The 15685-nt window shown below is 35.0% G+C and overlaps 1 protein-coding gene across 1 annotated transcript; it reads right to left on the reverse strand.

Annotated features, from left to right (window-relative positions):
- Positions 1 to 427: 427 nt before the first annotated feature.
- LOC105326153 (transitional endoplasmic reticulum ATPase) lies at positions 428 to 8008 on the reverse strand. Its single transcript, XM_034458622.2, has 17 exons — positions 7895 to 8008; positions 7088 to 7190; positions 6690 to 6862; positions 6413 to 6493; positions 6022 to 6214; positions 5725 to 5856; positions 5508 to 5610; positions 5078 to 5211; positions 4792 to 4927; positions 4331 to 4608; positions 4034 to 4156; positions 3588 to 3885; positions 3177 to 3270; positions 1792 to 1921; positions 1389 to 1547; positions 920 to 1077; positions 428 to 766 (listed from the first exon to the last, which is right to left on the reverse strand). Exons 1-17 carry the CDS (start codon positions 7909 to 7911, stop codon positions 679 to 681), a joined length of 2400 nt encoding a protein of 799 aa, XP_034314513.1. The 5' UTR covers positions 7912 to 8008; the 3' UTR covers positions 428 to 678.
- Positions 8009 to 15685: the final 7677 nt, after the last annotated feature.

Below are 15685 nucleotides of genomic sequence, written 5' to 3' on the forward strand. Positions count from 1 at the left end.
ATTCAGGCTTTCATAGTTACCGGTATACCCCAGGTATCTTTAAAATTTGGACCAAAAGAGCAATTGGCCATTACCTTCCTCTTCAAATTACATATTGTTTAATCATATACATGTACCGGTACTGTGGCCAGAGGATTTAAAACAATTGTCTATATCTTTGAAACATGACGTCACACTATGTTTGTATATTGTAATCTGACTAGGCAGCCTCCGACAGCAGAAATATATGCTGGACCACGGATTAACAGTGTAGGACAATACACATACATTACAAATACCGGTAGTACCGCAATAAGGGAACATAGCCCTGCATTAACATTCAGAATTTTACTCTGGACATTTGCTCCAATGTCATTATAAGATGAAAAAACAGAGTCAATTTGAACAACACAATTCTCTTTCTTTAAGAGAAGAAAAAAGCAAACAGTACATGTTATTGGTTTATTACAAAATTGTACACATATCTTCTTTATCCAACTTATTTATGTTGTACTTCCACGGGTGCACACGAACTAACAATGATGATGACCGATAGAAAAAGCTGTCCCTCAGATTAATCGTCAGACAATAAAATGTTCTATGTTTGCGCATTTCCAAAATGAGAAATGAATCAAATATGAAAACACAGGTTTATAAATATTCCTATCACTGACCAGCGCCCTGTAGGGGTGACCCAGATTAACTGTACAGGTCATCGTCCCCATCATCAAAGTTCCCTCCCTGGCCCTGACTGGGCGGGTTACTGCCACTTTGTTGTCCTGGGAACCTGTAAACGAACCAATGACATGTGTCAACACATATATCAATAACAATACACAATTATCACCTCATTTTCTAAATCAATCGTAAAATCATTGCTAAAATCCCTTCCTAAAAAGGAAAACTTACTCATGTAAAGCATAAAGGCCTTGAAACTAACCTGAAATTTCCACCGAATCCTCGACTCTGCTGTAGTGTTTGAGCGAACATTTCGTATTTTCTGATGTCATTGTCGCTGACTGAGCGGCGAGCAAACTTCATGGACTCCTCAAAATGTGCTCTAGATATCTCTGGAACTGGGTCAAAGTCTTCCACCTCCTGAAAATAAGACAACAAGTGTGATTACAGAGCTCCAGTCAATGCCTCCACCTTCTAGGTTCTACCACATTGTTGATAAAGACAGTCAAAGAAAATACACATTTGAAATCATCTCCCTTTGTTTGTTATGATTGTTTATTAATATAATACTAGTCATTAAGATTACTGTGAAATAATAGTTTGTGGCAACTAAATTTTTGTTGATTTCATGAATTCCGATCACTTCTGAACTAAACGTAGAAAATGACAATCCTTGAAAACTTTCCACAACAAAATTCTAATGTTTCTACACTACCACGTCCGTAACTCACCATGTCGGCGTTGGGGTCCTTGTCCCTCTCACGCTCCATCCTGATCTCGGCCTCGATGGACTGACGGATGGCCAGCTTACAGGCCCGCTGACAGATCTCTGTCAGATCGGCTCCACTGAAGCCGTGTGTCACCTTGGCCAGGTAGTTCACGTCTACATCCTGTAACACATCACAAACAGGTCAACTCAGATATTCTCTTGGATCTACCCATACAGTAATAAAGCATTTAACATGTTTAAGTCACATTGAATATCTTGCATTTTGTATAAGAAGTTGCATTTAAAAATTTTTCCTTAGTTAAAGTAAAAACATTTTTGCCATCCATCTCCCTCCATCAGGACACCACTGGTTACCCTCAGCTTACCTCCCTCCATCAGGACACCACTGGCTACCCTCAGCTTACCTTGGCCACAGGAGACTTTCTGAGGTTGGCCTTCAGGATGGCGATTCTGGACTTGTCATCAGGCAGGGGAATGTAGATCAGCTGATCAAGACGACCAGGTCTCAGGATGGCGGGGTCAATGATGTCTGGTCTATACAAAACAGAGCATTCATTGTATAAATGTATTAACAGTTAATGAAGTCTGGTCTATACAGTATTGATTGTATCTTTGTGTATACATATACATGTTTTGTAAATAGGATGCCAGGCCAATGATAGTTATTAATTGTAATTGAGTATGAAACAGGGTAATGGTACCAAACAAGGTATTTCTGTTTGAACATGTATAATTGTACAGCTTACTCCACTTATATTGAACTTGCTTATTTTGAAATTCCGCTTATTTTTAAATAGAAATAAATCCCCCGTTTTTGCCTCTCATATTCTTTGCATTGATTTTACGGATATAATGAAATCGGTTATTTTGAAATATCGCTTATATTGAAGCCATTGATCGGTCCCCAAAGGTGATAATTAGTTGTTTTTATAACGGTTACGTTGAAGTTCTCCCTGGCGGCTGTCGTCACGGTTGGTGACAGTAATTATGCCAGACTGACCGGTTGATATACAAAGGTGTGAATTGATAAGTTCTCTTCATGTGTGTTTTAATACTTTTATTAAAAAGTAAAATTTATTCACTGTTTAATTTTTTGTTTTTACGAATACGGATGTCATGATTGAGGCTAGACGTAATATGGAAACCCCACAGAAAAGAAATACCTTATCTCCGAACGCTAAATACAAACTAGTTATGGCTATTGATGAAAGAACAAAGCCTAAATTCGAAATAGCTAAGGATTTTGAGATTATCGCGTGTACACTTATGATGATATACAAGCAGCGTTCAGCAATATTTGAAGCGTTTGAGTGTAAAGATTTTTCTCTAACGTTTTTCTAAAACGTAAAAGAATGCGATCCGAGATTATGATGAGGTTTAAGATAGTAACAAAACGAAACTTACAAAACTTTCGGATATAATTTTAATCAAACTTTCAAGGACTAATGTTCCATGTAATCCGTTTATTATAATAGATAAATGATGATCTAATAATTTGTTCGGGTTTGGTTTTCTATGCTTACATCGGGATTGAACTTTCAAAAATGCCGGCTTCACGTCAGTCAATTACGCTTATATTGAAATACGGATATATTGAAATAATTTGCATGGTCCCCTGAATTTCAATATATCCGGAGTAGGCTGTAGTATGTTAACAGGATGTATGGTACAAGACAAATATCTTGGCTTAGCTAATGTCGGTTAAAGAACTAAGTCCAATTCAACAGAGGGTTTTAATTCTGAAAGCTTCAATAAACATAGAGTTCTAAAGAAAATTAAATTGAATAACCTGTTTGTTGCACCAATGATGAAGACATTTTTCTTGGCTCCCATTCCGTCCATTTCTGTCAAAAGCTGGTTGATAACTCTATCTGCGGCACCACCTGAAAAGTTAAGCAGTGTAGATGTAGAGCTACAATCCCTTCATGAACAGGAATTTTACATGTTATCTACTGTAACTCAATTGATGGTTACAGAAGGGTGTGAACAGATAATGTAGACAAGCTAGGATTAACTGAAAGTAAAGCATTTAAGTGTTTGGTTTCCATCATGCATTCTTTTTGATAAACTGCCTTTAATGATAGTGTATCATTGTGCCCACATTACCAATTACCAGTTTATACAAGTACAAGTAACAGCATACGACAGTAAAAACTTTATTGATAGCATTGGACATTAAATGAATGATTTACACACATACCTCCGTCTCCCGCGTTTCCTCCTCTTGCCTTGGCAATGGAGTCCAGCTCATCAAAGAACAGCACACAGGGGGCGGCAGATCGGGCCTTGTCAAAGATGTCCCTCACATTGGCCTCTGATTCTCCAAACCACATGGTCAGCAGCTCGGGGCCCTTGATGGAGATGAAGTTGGCCTGGCATTCATTAGCGATGGCCTTGGCCAGCAGAGTCTTACCACAACCTGGTGGTCCATAGAACAGCACTCCTTTTGAAGGGGTCATTCCAAACTTCAGGAATTTCTCTGGATGTTCCACTGGGTACTAAAAAACAAACTTCCATCAGTAACTAAGTCTTTCTCTATCATCCTTATGAAATAAGTGTCAGTTACTCCAGACATCGTTGTAAAAACAGTTCCAGGTAAGTGAGCTTTCAAACCACACAATATATCCCACAATTCCTTGCACTAACCTGCACAAGCTCCTGGAGCTCCTTCTTGACGCTCTCCAGACCTCCGATGTCCTCCCAGGTGACAGTCGGAACCTCCACACAGGTCTCTCTCAGAGCGCTGGGGTTGCTCTTACTCAGAGCCCACTGAAAATAGGTCATTATTTTTGTTTATCTTGGAAATTATATTTTATTTATTTTATTTATACAACTTTCTACTACATTTTACCTAAAAGGTATCAATGATAACATGTAACAATTCTACATTATGATACAATATATAATGTAACCATCTGTCCTCAATAGAACATAAAGCCTTACCCTGAAGTCCTCCATTGTGACGGCCAGAGAGTCCAGGACCTCAGCATCAATATGTTCGTCCTCAAGATCAATCAGGTCCATCTTCTCACGGATTTGTTGAAGGGCGGCCTCAGAGCAGAGAGCGGCTAAATCAGCTCCCACGTGCCCGTGGGTCTCCTGGGCCACCTGCTCCAAATCTACATCGTCAGCAAGCTTCATGTTCTTTGTGTGAATTCTCAGGATTTCCAAACGCCCAGTGGCATCAGGAATTCCAATGTCAACCTCTCTGTCGAATCGACCTGTTTGCAAAATCAATGAAATAATAACTTCTTCTGTATCAGATGAAGCATCACACCCTGCCTGAACACATTTTTAACAGCATAATCTTCTTACCAGCTCAATACTTCTTACTGAGAGAAATTTAACAATTATTATATTTCTGAACTCATTAAAGGGATTGAAAGCAGCTTCTTAGTTCTTACCAAATCGTCGCAGGGCTCCGTCGACACTGTTTGGCCTGTTTGTGGCAGCCATGACGATCACATGTGCCCTCTGTTTGAGACCATCCATCAAAGTCAAGAGCTGAGAGACAATTCTTCTCTCCACCTCTCCGTGGGTCTAAAACACAGAGTATCAATAAATTATCGCTACACAGCACATAAATCATCAATAAAACCAGGCTGTAGTAATTACACACACAAATTTAAATAAACTTTGTTCCTTTACTTAAACATTTTTTTTTTGCATACTAAATAAAGAAGTTTCCACCTTTTCTCGCTTTGGAGCAATGGCATCCAATTCATCAATAAAGATGATGGCAGGAGCATTCTTCTCTGCCTCCTCAAATGCCTTTCTCAGGTTACTTTCCGACTCACCAGCCAATTTACTCATAATTTCAGGACCTTTGTAAAAAAATAAAAATAAAATGAGAACCCCTCATAGGTTATGTGTTTGACTGAAGTGAAATCCAACAGAAACTGGCAACAATGATAACTTTCTAAAGTCTGGTAATTCTTTACATTGGCTTAGTCCTTAAGGCTGGCAATGTCCAAACTTTTAGTATTGTTACATGGAAGGTTTTTTGGAAGTAATTTTGACGTTGACTAAATATATGAATTTCCAAATATAAGTGAATAAATTTAACCAAGTTTGAAGGCAAGAGCAAAAATTATTAAACATTTTTAAAAAAATACCTCACCATTAATAAGGAAGAAGAAAGCTCCAGTTTCGTTGGCCACTGCTCTGGCTATCAGAGTTTTTCCAGTACCAGGGGGACCATACAGCAGTATTCCTCGGGGTGGCTGTCACACACAAATAGATAAATAGGAAACATAAGTTTTACTCTTACGAAACTAACTCATATATTTGAATAATATACTAGCTGCTACTCTCTAGTGAAAGGTGAAAAATTGTACCTTTACTCCAATGGCCTTAAAGAGCTGTGGGTGTCTGAGGGGGAGTTCCACCATTTCTTTGATCTGAGCCAGTTGTTTTCGACAGCCGCCGATATCATCGTATCCCACCTCATTCAGAGCCTCTTCTTCCTCCTATTAAAACAAGACCACACTCTTGCTCAACCACATAGAAATATAATCCTTACAAATGAAATTTCCATAAGGGCGAGCAATGAATTCCCATTTACTTCTTCGCAAAATTGACAGCTCAATGTGAACATATCTATTATGAGAAATCACTGGTAGTTTGGGACTGACCTCTCTTTTGACTGGTTCTCCCTCACAATGGATGACAGTGTCCGGTGCTACGATGCAGTAGGGGTTGGGGTCAGTCTCTATGACCTTAAACTCTACTCCTCTCATGCCTCCACGCACCAAAAATATGTCCCCCTTTCTGATTGGTCGGTATGCTTCCAGGAAGTAGGGTTTCAGATAAACTTCAAAAAGATTTCTGAAAAAAAAATTATTTATATAAAAAAAAAGAATTGGTAAAAGAATACATGATTTAGACACAACTACAATTGTCATTCAAGTCAAAAAATATTTTGAATGAAGTGGTGGAAATGTAAGAACTTAAGAATTTTCATAAATGTGTATATTTTAATGATGAAAGTTTTCCTGTAGGTATTTGTAAATGCTGGTTTTGTACCCAGTTAGTCCCTCGACTGTGTCATCAATAGGCAGGACGTGGATTCTTTTTCCATACTTTACATCAGGACAAGCTTGGATACTGAGGAGAAATCAATAACTCATTAGTAAGCTGCAAGTTATTCAAGTGACAAAAAAAGATAATTTTATAATATAATATACTGACAGAGATGTCCTTGTTGAAATTCTTTACACAGCTTTCATTTTCACCCTGAACCAAACTTGCTGAATAATTACTAGTTAATAAAGATTACACACAAGCATGTATAACTCTGTACCTGACAACATCTCCCAGACGAACTCTCAGATTGTTACGGACACATCGGTTTATTCGGATTTTGTCATCGCTAACTGTGTCGTCAGAGAGAACAATGCAAACTGTGTCCTTCCTTCTTTTTCCCTTCAACAGAACTGTGTCACCACGAAAGAGCTGAAGCTCATCCATTTTGGCCTAAGAATTGAAAGCCAAGGTTTATCATTCATTGCATTCTCCAAATTTTATCATCCCATTAATATAATATTTAGAAATCGACTGCAGGATTGCTTCTCTTTTCTGTTTTTAATTTGGGTACAATGTTTGAGATTCATATAGTTAATATGACAAAAGTTGCTATTCATTTCACATTATTTTGATAAGAACAAGTTGTAATAAAGTTGTTGATGCCTATAGATGTACCTGTGAAAGGGAAACCACAGAATTGTCTTCATTTATAGCTTCTTCTACCAGTAATCTGTTTGGACGGTCCTTCTTTTTCAGAATGGCTGTTGCCAAATCATCACTGAAAATGATTTATTTCATGTAAATCTTATCTTTCCACATTTGTGTTCCAAATTATGCAACATGGTTAATCTACAGTTAGCATTAATCTTACAAAACAGGTAAAAAGTTATGAATTGTTTAATGACAGAGGGCATTAAAAAAGAAGTGTTTTCACTTTATATGAGACTGCAAAACGTAGTCATTCAAAATAAAAGTGAAACTTAATGATCTGGTTGTGACACGTCTGTATTTAGAACATGACGTCATGATGTAAACAGACAAAGGGGATCAAGGATTTCCCTGTTCATCTCAAAAAAATCTTCCTCCGTGCTCCCGCAATAAATTTTCATAAAATCTGTAACGTTTAAATTTCACAGGACGTGATTCTATATCGTGACATTGTTTTTCATAATTATCACGTTGATAGTCGTCTGCAAATTCAGACTTGTCCTTTGTCTAAGAAATGTAAAAAAAATCTTCCTTCACAAAGGAATTGGTTTTAATCATGTAACAAATGTAATTATTTTGATATCATGGAATTATCATTAATTAACTGTAAGCTTTCTGAAAGGAAAATAAGCGTTCCTCGAAATGATGACTTGCTGATTTTGAAAAAAATAGGGATACCGGCGTAAGAATATTTGTTATTTTAGCCTTGATTCTGCCCCAATATTATTTTTTAAACAACATTTAGCAAATTATAACATATATAAATCTCCTTACTTTGTTCCTTCTGCCATTCTGTCTGTGTTAAATAAGAATAAACGTCTTTTAATAATTCAGTTTCACGACGCAACGTTCGTGAGCAGAAAATGCGGTCATACTAAAACACGCCTGCCGACGCCTGCCGGGGAAAACACGCCTGCCGAGAGAAAACCGCACGCCTGCCGTTTACCTGATGGATTATTTTAATATTTTCTTTGATATTTTATTTAACTTAACTAAATTAAGTATCATAATAACAAAAAGTTGACTTTATATTGATTATTTAGCACAAAATTGGCAAAAATGTTCAATGTTGGTAAAGATAGATAACTCTTACGTAGAATCCATACGCCTGCCGAGGAAATCTAGACGCCTGCCGTTAATTTGATGGATTATTTTACTTTTTTCTTTGATATTTTATTTCTTTTAACTAAATAGATGATAATAGAAATCAAAAGTTGATTTTATATTAATTAATTAACACAAAATAAGTAAAAATCGGGTAAGCTGATAGCTCTTACGAAGAAATCATACGCCTGCCAAGAAAATGTATACGCCTGTCGTTTAGTTGATGGATTATTTTAATTATTTCTTTGATATTTTAGTTTACTTGGCTTAATAAACGATAACAGAAATAAAAAGTTGACTTTAAATTCGTTCATTAACACAAAATTAGTAAAAATCGGTAAAATAGATAACTCTTACGCAGAACGCATACGCCTGCCGAGAAAATCTATACGCCTGCCGTTTATCTGATATATGATTTTTTTTTCTTGGATATTTTATGTTTCCTAACTAAATACATGATCAAAGAAATAAAAGGTTATTTTGCATTCGCTGTTTAATGAAAATATTATTAAAAATGTTCAAAGTCTGTAAAGAAGACAAAGAGTTCTTACCCTGCTTACGCCTGCCGAGACACTGAGTTGTAATAAGCCTGCTGATTTAATCATTTATCCATGTGTTTTATTTTTATTTCTTGAAAAACTTCAGCTTTTTACATAGTTATAGTTTATTAGTGTTTTCATAACCTTATTTTTTGTTGCAATTAATTAAAGATATATTACAAACTCGAATCAGGGACATACATGTACTGTTAATTACCTGTATATACATGTACATGACTTTTGTATGTCTCTGCTCGAATTTTAAGATTAAAGTTTTCGAAGAACCCTTAAAATATGCATGTATTTTACGTATAATCAAAATATTTTATGTTATATATTCATACGATCTAGCCTAAAAGTGGTGTCTGAATTAAGAAGGAAAGTATGATCTGAATATATATATAATTAATGCACTGTTATACTAAGTTCAGAAATACGTATGGAGTCAAACTGTAAATACTGTGTTGGGTGAACATGTAAATACAAAATTCAAGACATGTAATGGAAATTAATATTTACACCAACTCAATCAATTCAAAAGATGCAATTCGATAATTTCATTTCTTTAGAGAAGTGGACTGGCATAACCTTTATCCGTGTATGAAGGCTATATAATGTATTTCTTAAACAAACAGGCTAGCGTACTTAAATTGTGTATGCATTCCAGATTTTATAAATATTTATGCTCCTAAATTATTAATTCTAGTAAATGTATATGGGGAAAGGTTAGACTTTTTAAGCAAAGTGCATTTACATTTTCGTACACAATTAGTTCTGTACAATGTTTGTAACTGTTTACATCTTGAAAAACTTTTTCATCTCAAGACTTTCACTGCCTAGTTTACCAAACTATATCTAAATCTCTAGATTCTGATTCTGTTTCGCTGCGTTTTTAAAATCAAATATTACACAGGACATTCATAAGCCTGTAGCAAAATTTTACATTGCATGATATCAGTGTAGCGGATAATTATTCCATTCAAGGGAAAGAGGGGTAGGGGGTATCAGTTTGAATATTTAAAAAAAAAAACCGGCTTTTTCTAACAAGAAAATCTAACAGACTCAATCATACCCCACTATAGACTTTTGAAATCCAATACACGCTTAACCTTCCAGTGATGACTTATTCTGTTCGTAGAAGAAATAAAGCAGACTTATAGAGCATGCAATTACCAAATCAAAGCAGAACTCTGTAGGTTGTTTCAATATTCAACACAATCAATATACCGGTATAATTATTGCAGCTACATGTTCAGTATATGCTTTATTTTGAGGTTATCATTCAGTATTAAGTTCATTCAATTTTTCCAAGCTGATGAAAATGTGACCGGGTTAAAATTTTACGATTTATGGTATCAGTTTTAAATGGAGAAAAAAAAGAACCCTGGTTTAATGATTAACGTTGTAAAGTGATTCAAATCGTGTCAATATTCTTGGTTATAAGCCTGGACTGTCTCGTAAATGATAATGAATGATATTTTCCCCTACAAAATAAGTTTTGTTTTCTTTATATTTTATAAGCTTCACGAAGATATATAGTAACACAAATGTTTCAATGTTTACGGTTATGAATGGACTATACATGTTTTATGAAGAGGCGTAAGTCTGACCAATTAAAAACTGATGGCTTATTAATCAGAAATATTTTTTTATTAAGTGCTTGTACATGATATATACATATACATGTATAAGGATAAAATGGTATTATTCTTCAATTTCATATCGATACATAAAAAATACAAATATAAGAGTCAGAAACCATGATATGGCGACCTTGCTCTATCAATTGGAATAATTAAAGTGGACTGCAAGGTTTTAATAATAATTAGGTGTAAGTTCAAAGGCTATACATAGTATCTTAAGACATACTTAGGTAGATCGACTCGTTCATAACTATTTTTCTCAGTCACCTAAAACACATGAGAGAGAGAGAGAGAGAGAGAGAGAGAGAGAGAGAGAGAGAGAGAGAGAGAGGGAGAGAGAGGGAGGGGGGGGGCTTGTGTACAAGGTGCGTGCTTCACGGTCGTCTTCCAATATACAGGTAGGTAAGGTCTATTGTTTCTTAAGAGACAAAAAACCGTTCAATTCACACAGAATACACAAGAAACTAACACGTGTATGTATACACGTGTATCAGTAGAGCAACGATCACTAGTTATCTTTGGACATGTAGCCCCAACCCCGATTCGCCCAAAATATTATAGCAAAGAACATAATGAGTAAATTATTTTGTTATTATTACATGATTTGTAATATAATGAGATAAAAATACATTAATCTGTATGTGCATGTTCAGATTGTGGTCCCGCTTTTCTATTTACAAAACTGTGAGTGTAACCGTTTGAGGGATAGTGAAGTGAGTGATATTGTAAGCCGTATGGTATGATTATATACATTGAAGAATCAATAATTACGAATGCATGCATTATTCTTTCTTCTTTTTTTTTTTTTATCAATAAACATATCAACCTCCACGACGTACGGTTAATTATAGTCAGTATGGTTGATTAATATAAAAATTGCCGGGAAGATATTTTACGTTCATTAAGTTCAAAGACAACCGATCTGCATAGAATATTGCGTTTATTTTTGACTCAGAAAATTTTTACTCATGAAATAAATTAAAACCGAAAAAACCACCACATTCAGATGTCGAACATTTGGAATGTGAATGTCTTACGCTTACCGACTCGCTGCAGTTTTCTCCATATTTTTATTGAATTTTTTTTTATTGAAAAATACATGTAGTAGAACAGTTGAACGCAGGTGCAACTACATTTATAAGTATTTCTTTCTCTTGATATTTGAATTGTTTCCATTATTGAAGAGAGAAAGAAAGAGAGGGCAGTGGATGGAAAAGACGGAGAGAGAGAGGAAGTGAAAGAAGGAGAGGAGACAAAGAAAGAGAAAGAGAGAAAGAGATGCTAGAAAACAGCTTAATTTCTTGCTTTAACACGCAACATATACAACATCTACATATATACACGTACGTACACGCCACGTTTCTTAAGCCCTCTCCTTTCTCATAAAGGTTTCCATTTATATATATCAGTGGCGTCGGAAGCAAAGGGCTAAACTAATCCTCTGAAATCTTGACAAGGAAGGAAAAATCCTTATCCGTGGGGGGGGGGGGAGTGGTTATAGTTCCCAAATCTTGAAATTCCTAATCCGGGGGGGGGGGGGGGGGCTATTATACCTATGACTCTTCCATCTTTTCATTGGAAATGTGTGGAGGGGGGGGGGGCTGAACCCTCTATGATGTTATGTGCCCATTGGTTAGGTCTAACTTTGCAAAAAAAGTGTATGTGTGTGTGGGGGGGGGGGGGGGGGCTCAGCTCCCCTAGCCCCCCCCCCCCCGGTTCCGACGCTTATGTATAGGAAACCACTGGTATCACGATTTCTGTTGGTTTACATTTTTTTTTAAAACACGATTTGTTATCCAGTATTTAGAAAAACTTTAAAACAGGATTGGTCTATAGGCCATAAGATCGTGGAACAATATTATAGATCGACCCTTGTGATCAGTAAGCTGTCGTAGATTAGGATATTTCAATATCAATGTTCTTGCTAACAATAACAATGTTAGTATAACTCATTAACGTCCATCAAATATTCATATCAGTCACCATTCATTAATTTTTGGGGGGATGATCTAAGAATTTTTCTTTGGCTTTGTAAATGATTTTCACTCATTCTTTTCATGAGTTGATCTACTCGGGGGGAGGTGGGTAGAGTTACCCCCCCCCCCGGTAAAACTCGAATTTTGTACTGAAGTGGGGGTGATGAGTCCCCATCTCCCTTGGAAAATAATTTTTTTTTAAAGTAAAATCACCAAAAATCTTGCCCCGACACCCCAACCCCGGACAAACCTAAATACTACCCCCTCCCCCCCCCCTGAAAAAAATATACTGGATGCACACGTTTCGTGTTACGTTTTAATATCATTGAAATCTAATTATTATGTCTTTATTCGTTTACTTGGTAAAGTTAAATGAAATATGAAATATTGTTTGAAAATACAAGATTATCAATTTTTGCGTTAGGCGAAAAGTTATGATATTGATTATAAGTATCCCTCTTTACAACACACAAAGTTTAATTTCATTCTTATTCTATGATCATGTACACAGTTGACGGAAGGAGAAAATTAATGAAAAAAATCATGTCATGCAATAATATAGGTATTCGACAAGCGTAAAAGCGTACACATGTATATTCCTTGGGCGTTTCGTATCTATAGACGTGTTGATAAATCTTACCCTGTATTTCTATCATAAAAAGCTTCAGCGACAGGCTTAATCAAAATATTAAATTCTGATAGAAAACAAAACTTTTGTCAAACTTAAAAGGGATGACATACATATTATATCATTCCGTATCACCCGACTTCATATAATATGATTAATCAATAGCAGCAATAAGTAAAGTTATGAACATAATTATAAGGCAACATGTTAAGTCTATATTTAGCAATCTTTAAGTAATTTATAAATTAGTTTATACAAATAAAAATGACATAAATAAAATGGCAAGCGTGCATATTAAATCGACAGTCGTAAGATTTCTACATAAGAGTTTTCCCTTTATTTTTAGCCCTTCGCAATTTTTTTCCTTCTTATCTATGCTTGCTATTTAGTACAGTAAAATAAAATACTAACATAAGAAAAATATTAATTCATCTTCAGGTAAACGACAGGCGTGTGGTTTTTTCTCATGTTGTGTTGATTAAAAAATGTGGTAAATTTTTAATTAATCTGATCATTTATCAAGTTAGAAAACATGAAATATAAATAAAAAATTTAAAATCATCCACCAGGTAAGCGGCAGGCGTGTTCTCTTCTCGGCGGGCGTATGCATTCTGCGTAAGAGTTATCTATTTTACCGATTTTTACTAATTTTGTGTTAATTAACGAATTTAAAGTCAACTTTTTATTTCTGTTATCGTTTATTAAGCCAAATAAACTAAAATATCAAAGAAATAATTTAAATAATCCATCAACTAAACGGCAGGCGTATACATTTTCTTGGCAGGCGTATGATTTCTTCGTAAGAGCTATCAGCTTACCCGATTTTTACTTATTTTGTGTTAATTAATTAATATAAAATCAACTTTTGATTTCTATTATCATCTATTTAGTTAAAAGAAATAAAATATCAAAGAAAAAAGTAAAATAATCCATCAAATTAACGGCAGGCGTCTAGATTTCCTCGGCAGGCGTATGGATTCTACGTAAGAGTTATCTATCTTTACCAACATTGAACATTTTTGCTAATTTTGTGCTAAATAATCAATATAAAGTCAACTTTTTGTTATTATGATACTTAATTTAGTTAAGTTAAATAAAATATCAAAGAAAATATTAAAATAATCCATCAGGTAAACGGCAGGCGTGCGGTTTTCTCTCGGCAGGCGTGTTTTCCCCGGCAGGCGTCGGCAGGCGTGTTTTAGTATGACCCCAGAAAATGGCTGTTAAATACTAAATGGAAAGTTCGAGACTGTAGAAATAATATATCCGAAATAATAATAAAGTTGACGTGTACTATGAAACATATCTATATTTAACGGAGAATTCACTTAAATTTATGAGTAAATAGATGGAGGAGGGGTTTAAAATAAGTAGTAATTTAATGTATTTCCCTGACTTACTGATTTTTTTTAGATTTAAGAAAAATGATGAACATGGCATATTGACGAACAGCACTGTATCATAATATAATCTATTATGATAAATAATATATATAATATAATATATCATAATATTAAAATATTTAATTTTTTATTTATTCTACTAATTGCTTGAAATTTATAACATCTATTATTATTTTTTTAAGTTATAGAAATATTTATATATCGATTTATTGTTTTATTGCATGAATTTTAACAGTTCATGCGTTGAAATTTTAATTTCAAATTCTTTCATAAACTCGATCTAAAAATTTTAAATTGTATGATTCCTTTTTAAATACGATGCATTTTAATTCTTTTGTATGGTGCATGTTTTTTTTTTTTAAAGATATAGTTTGAGTTGAATTGTGAACACTCAACACTTATCAGCAGGTTATTTAAAAAAAGCGTAGGTGGCTGCCTATTTTTTTAACTTGATGATAATATACGTTACGTTTTACACTTTCTATTGAAAATCATGACAAGGAAATATACATATATACATATTTATAAACGTAGCTAGTACTTTTAATTATTCATTATAAGCACATCGATATATAGGAAGTTTCGCCAGAATTCGCAGAACAACGGTACAGTGTTTTTTTTAATACCAAAATACAGTGTTTACGCAGCTTGGGATGGGAAGGACTCGGTACAAAATCTAATTTGGGTTTATTTAGATGAACGGGTTGGGAAGGCCTCTTAAAATATCCTACCCCCCCCCCCCCCAACACACACTTCCAGGTTATTCAAAATTAAATTCAGATAGTAAAATTGCCGAAAGGAACACTGCATATACCCCTTTACCCCCTCCCCAACCCATGTTCAAAGCAAAATTTTTCTCTCATCGGAACCTTCGCGGTTCCCGGTAAAAATTTCTTTTATCAGCTCAAATATATTTACACTTATAATGCTAGATGATATCCCAAGGAAGTGCGGGAACTAACACTTTATGCTGCATAAATATGATACAATTATTCACGTACATGCATGACCTTTATTCTTTTTTGTTGCAGCTGACTGGAAAAAATTACAAACTTTTTTTTAATTTCAAACCAGGAAGTGGGTGTATAGTGCATCGTATCCCTTTTCTAAATTTTGTTCGTTAGGTCAAATCTCACATGCATATACAGCTGAAACTATTATCAATATCTGCAATAGGAACTTAAGATAAAAGACTGTCACCCCCTCCCCCCCCCCACCCAATTCAACTTCCCGGCCCGTTTCATGCATATACCTCATCTAATCAGAAGGACC

This window comes from Magallana gigas, chromosome 7 (assembly GCF_963853765.1).
Source record: "Magallana gigas chromosome 7, xbMagGiga1.1, whole genome shotgun sequence".
In the NCBI taxonomy this organism is placed as follows: domain Eukaryota; kingdom Metazoa; phylum Mollusca; class Bivalvia; order Ostreida; family Ostreidae; genus Magallana; species Magallana gigas.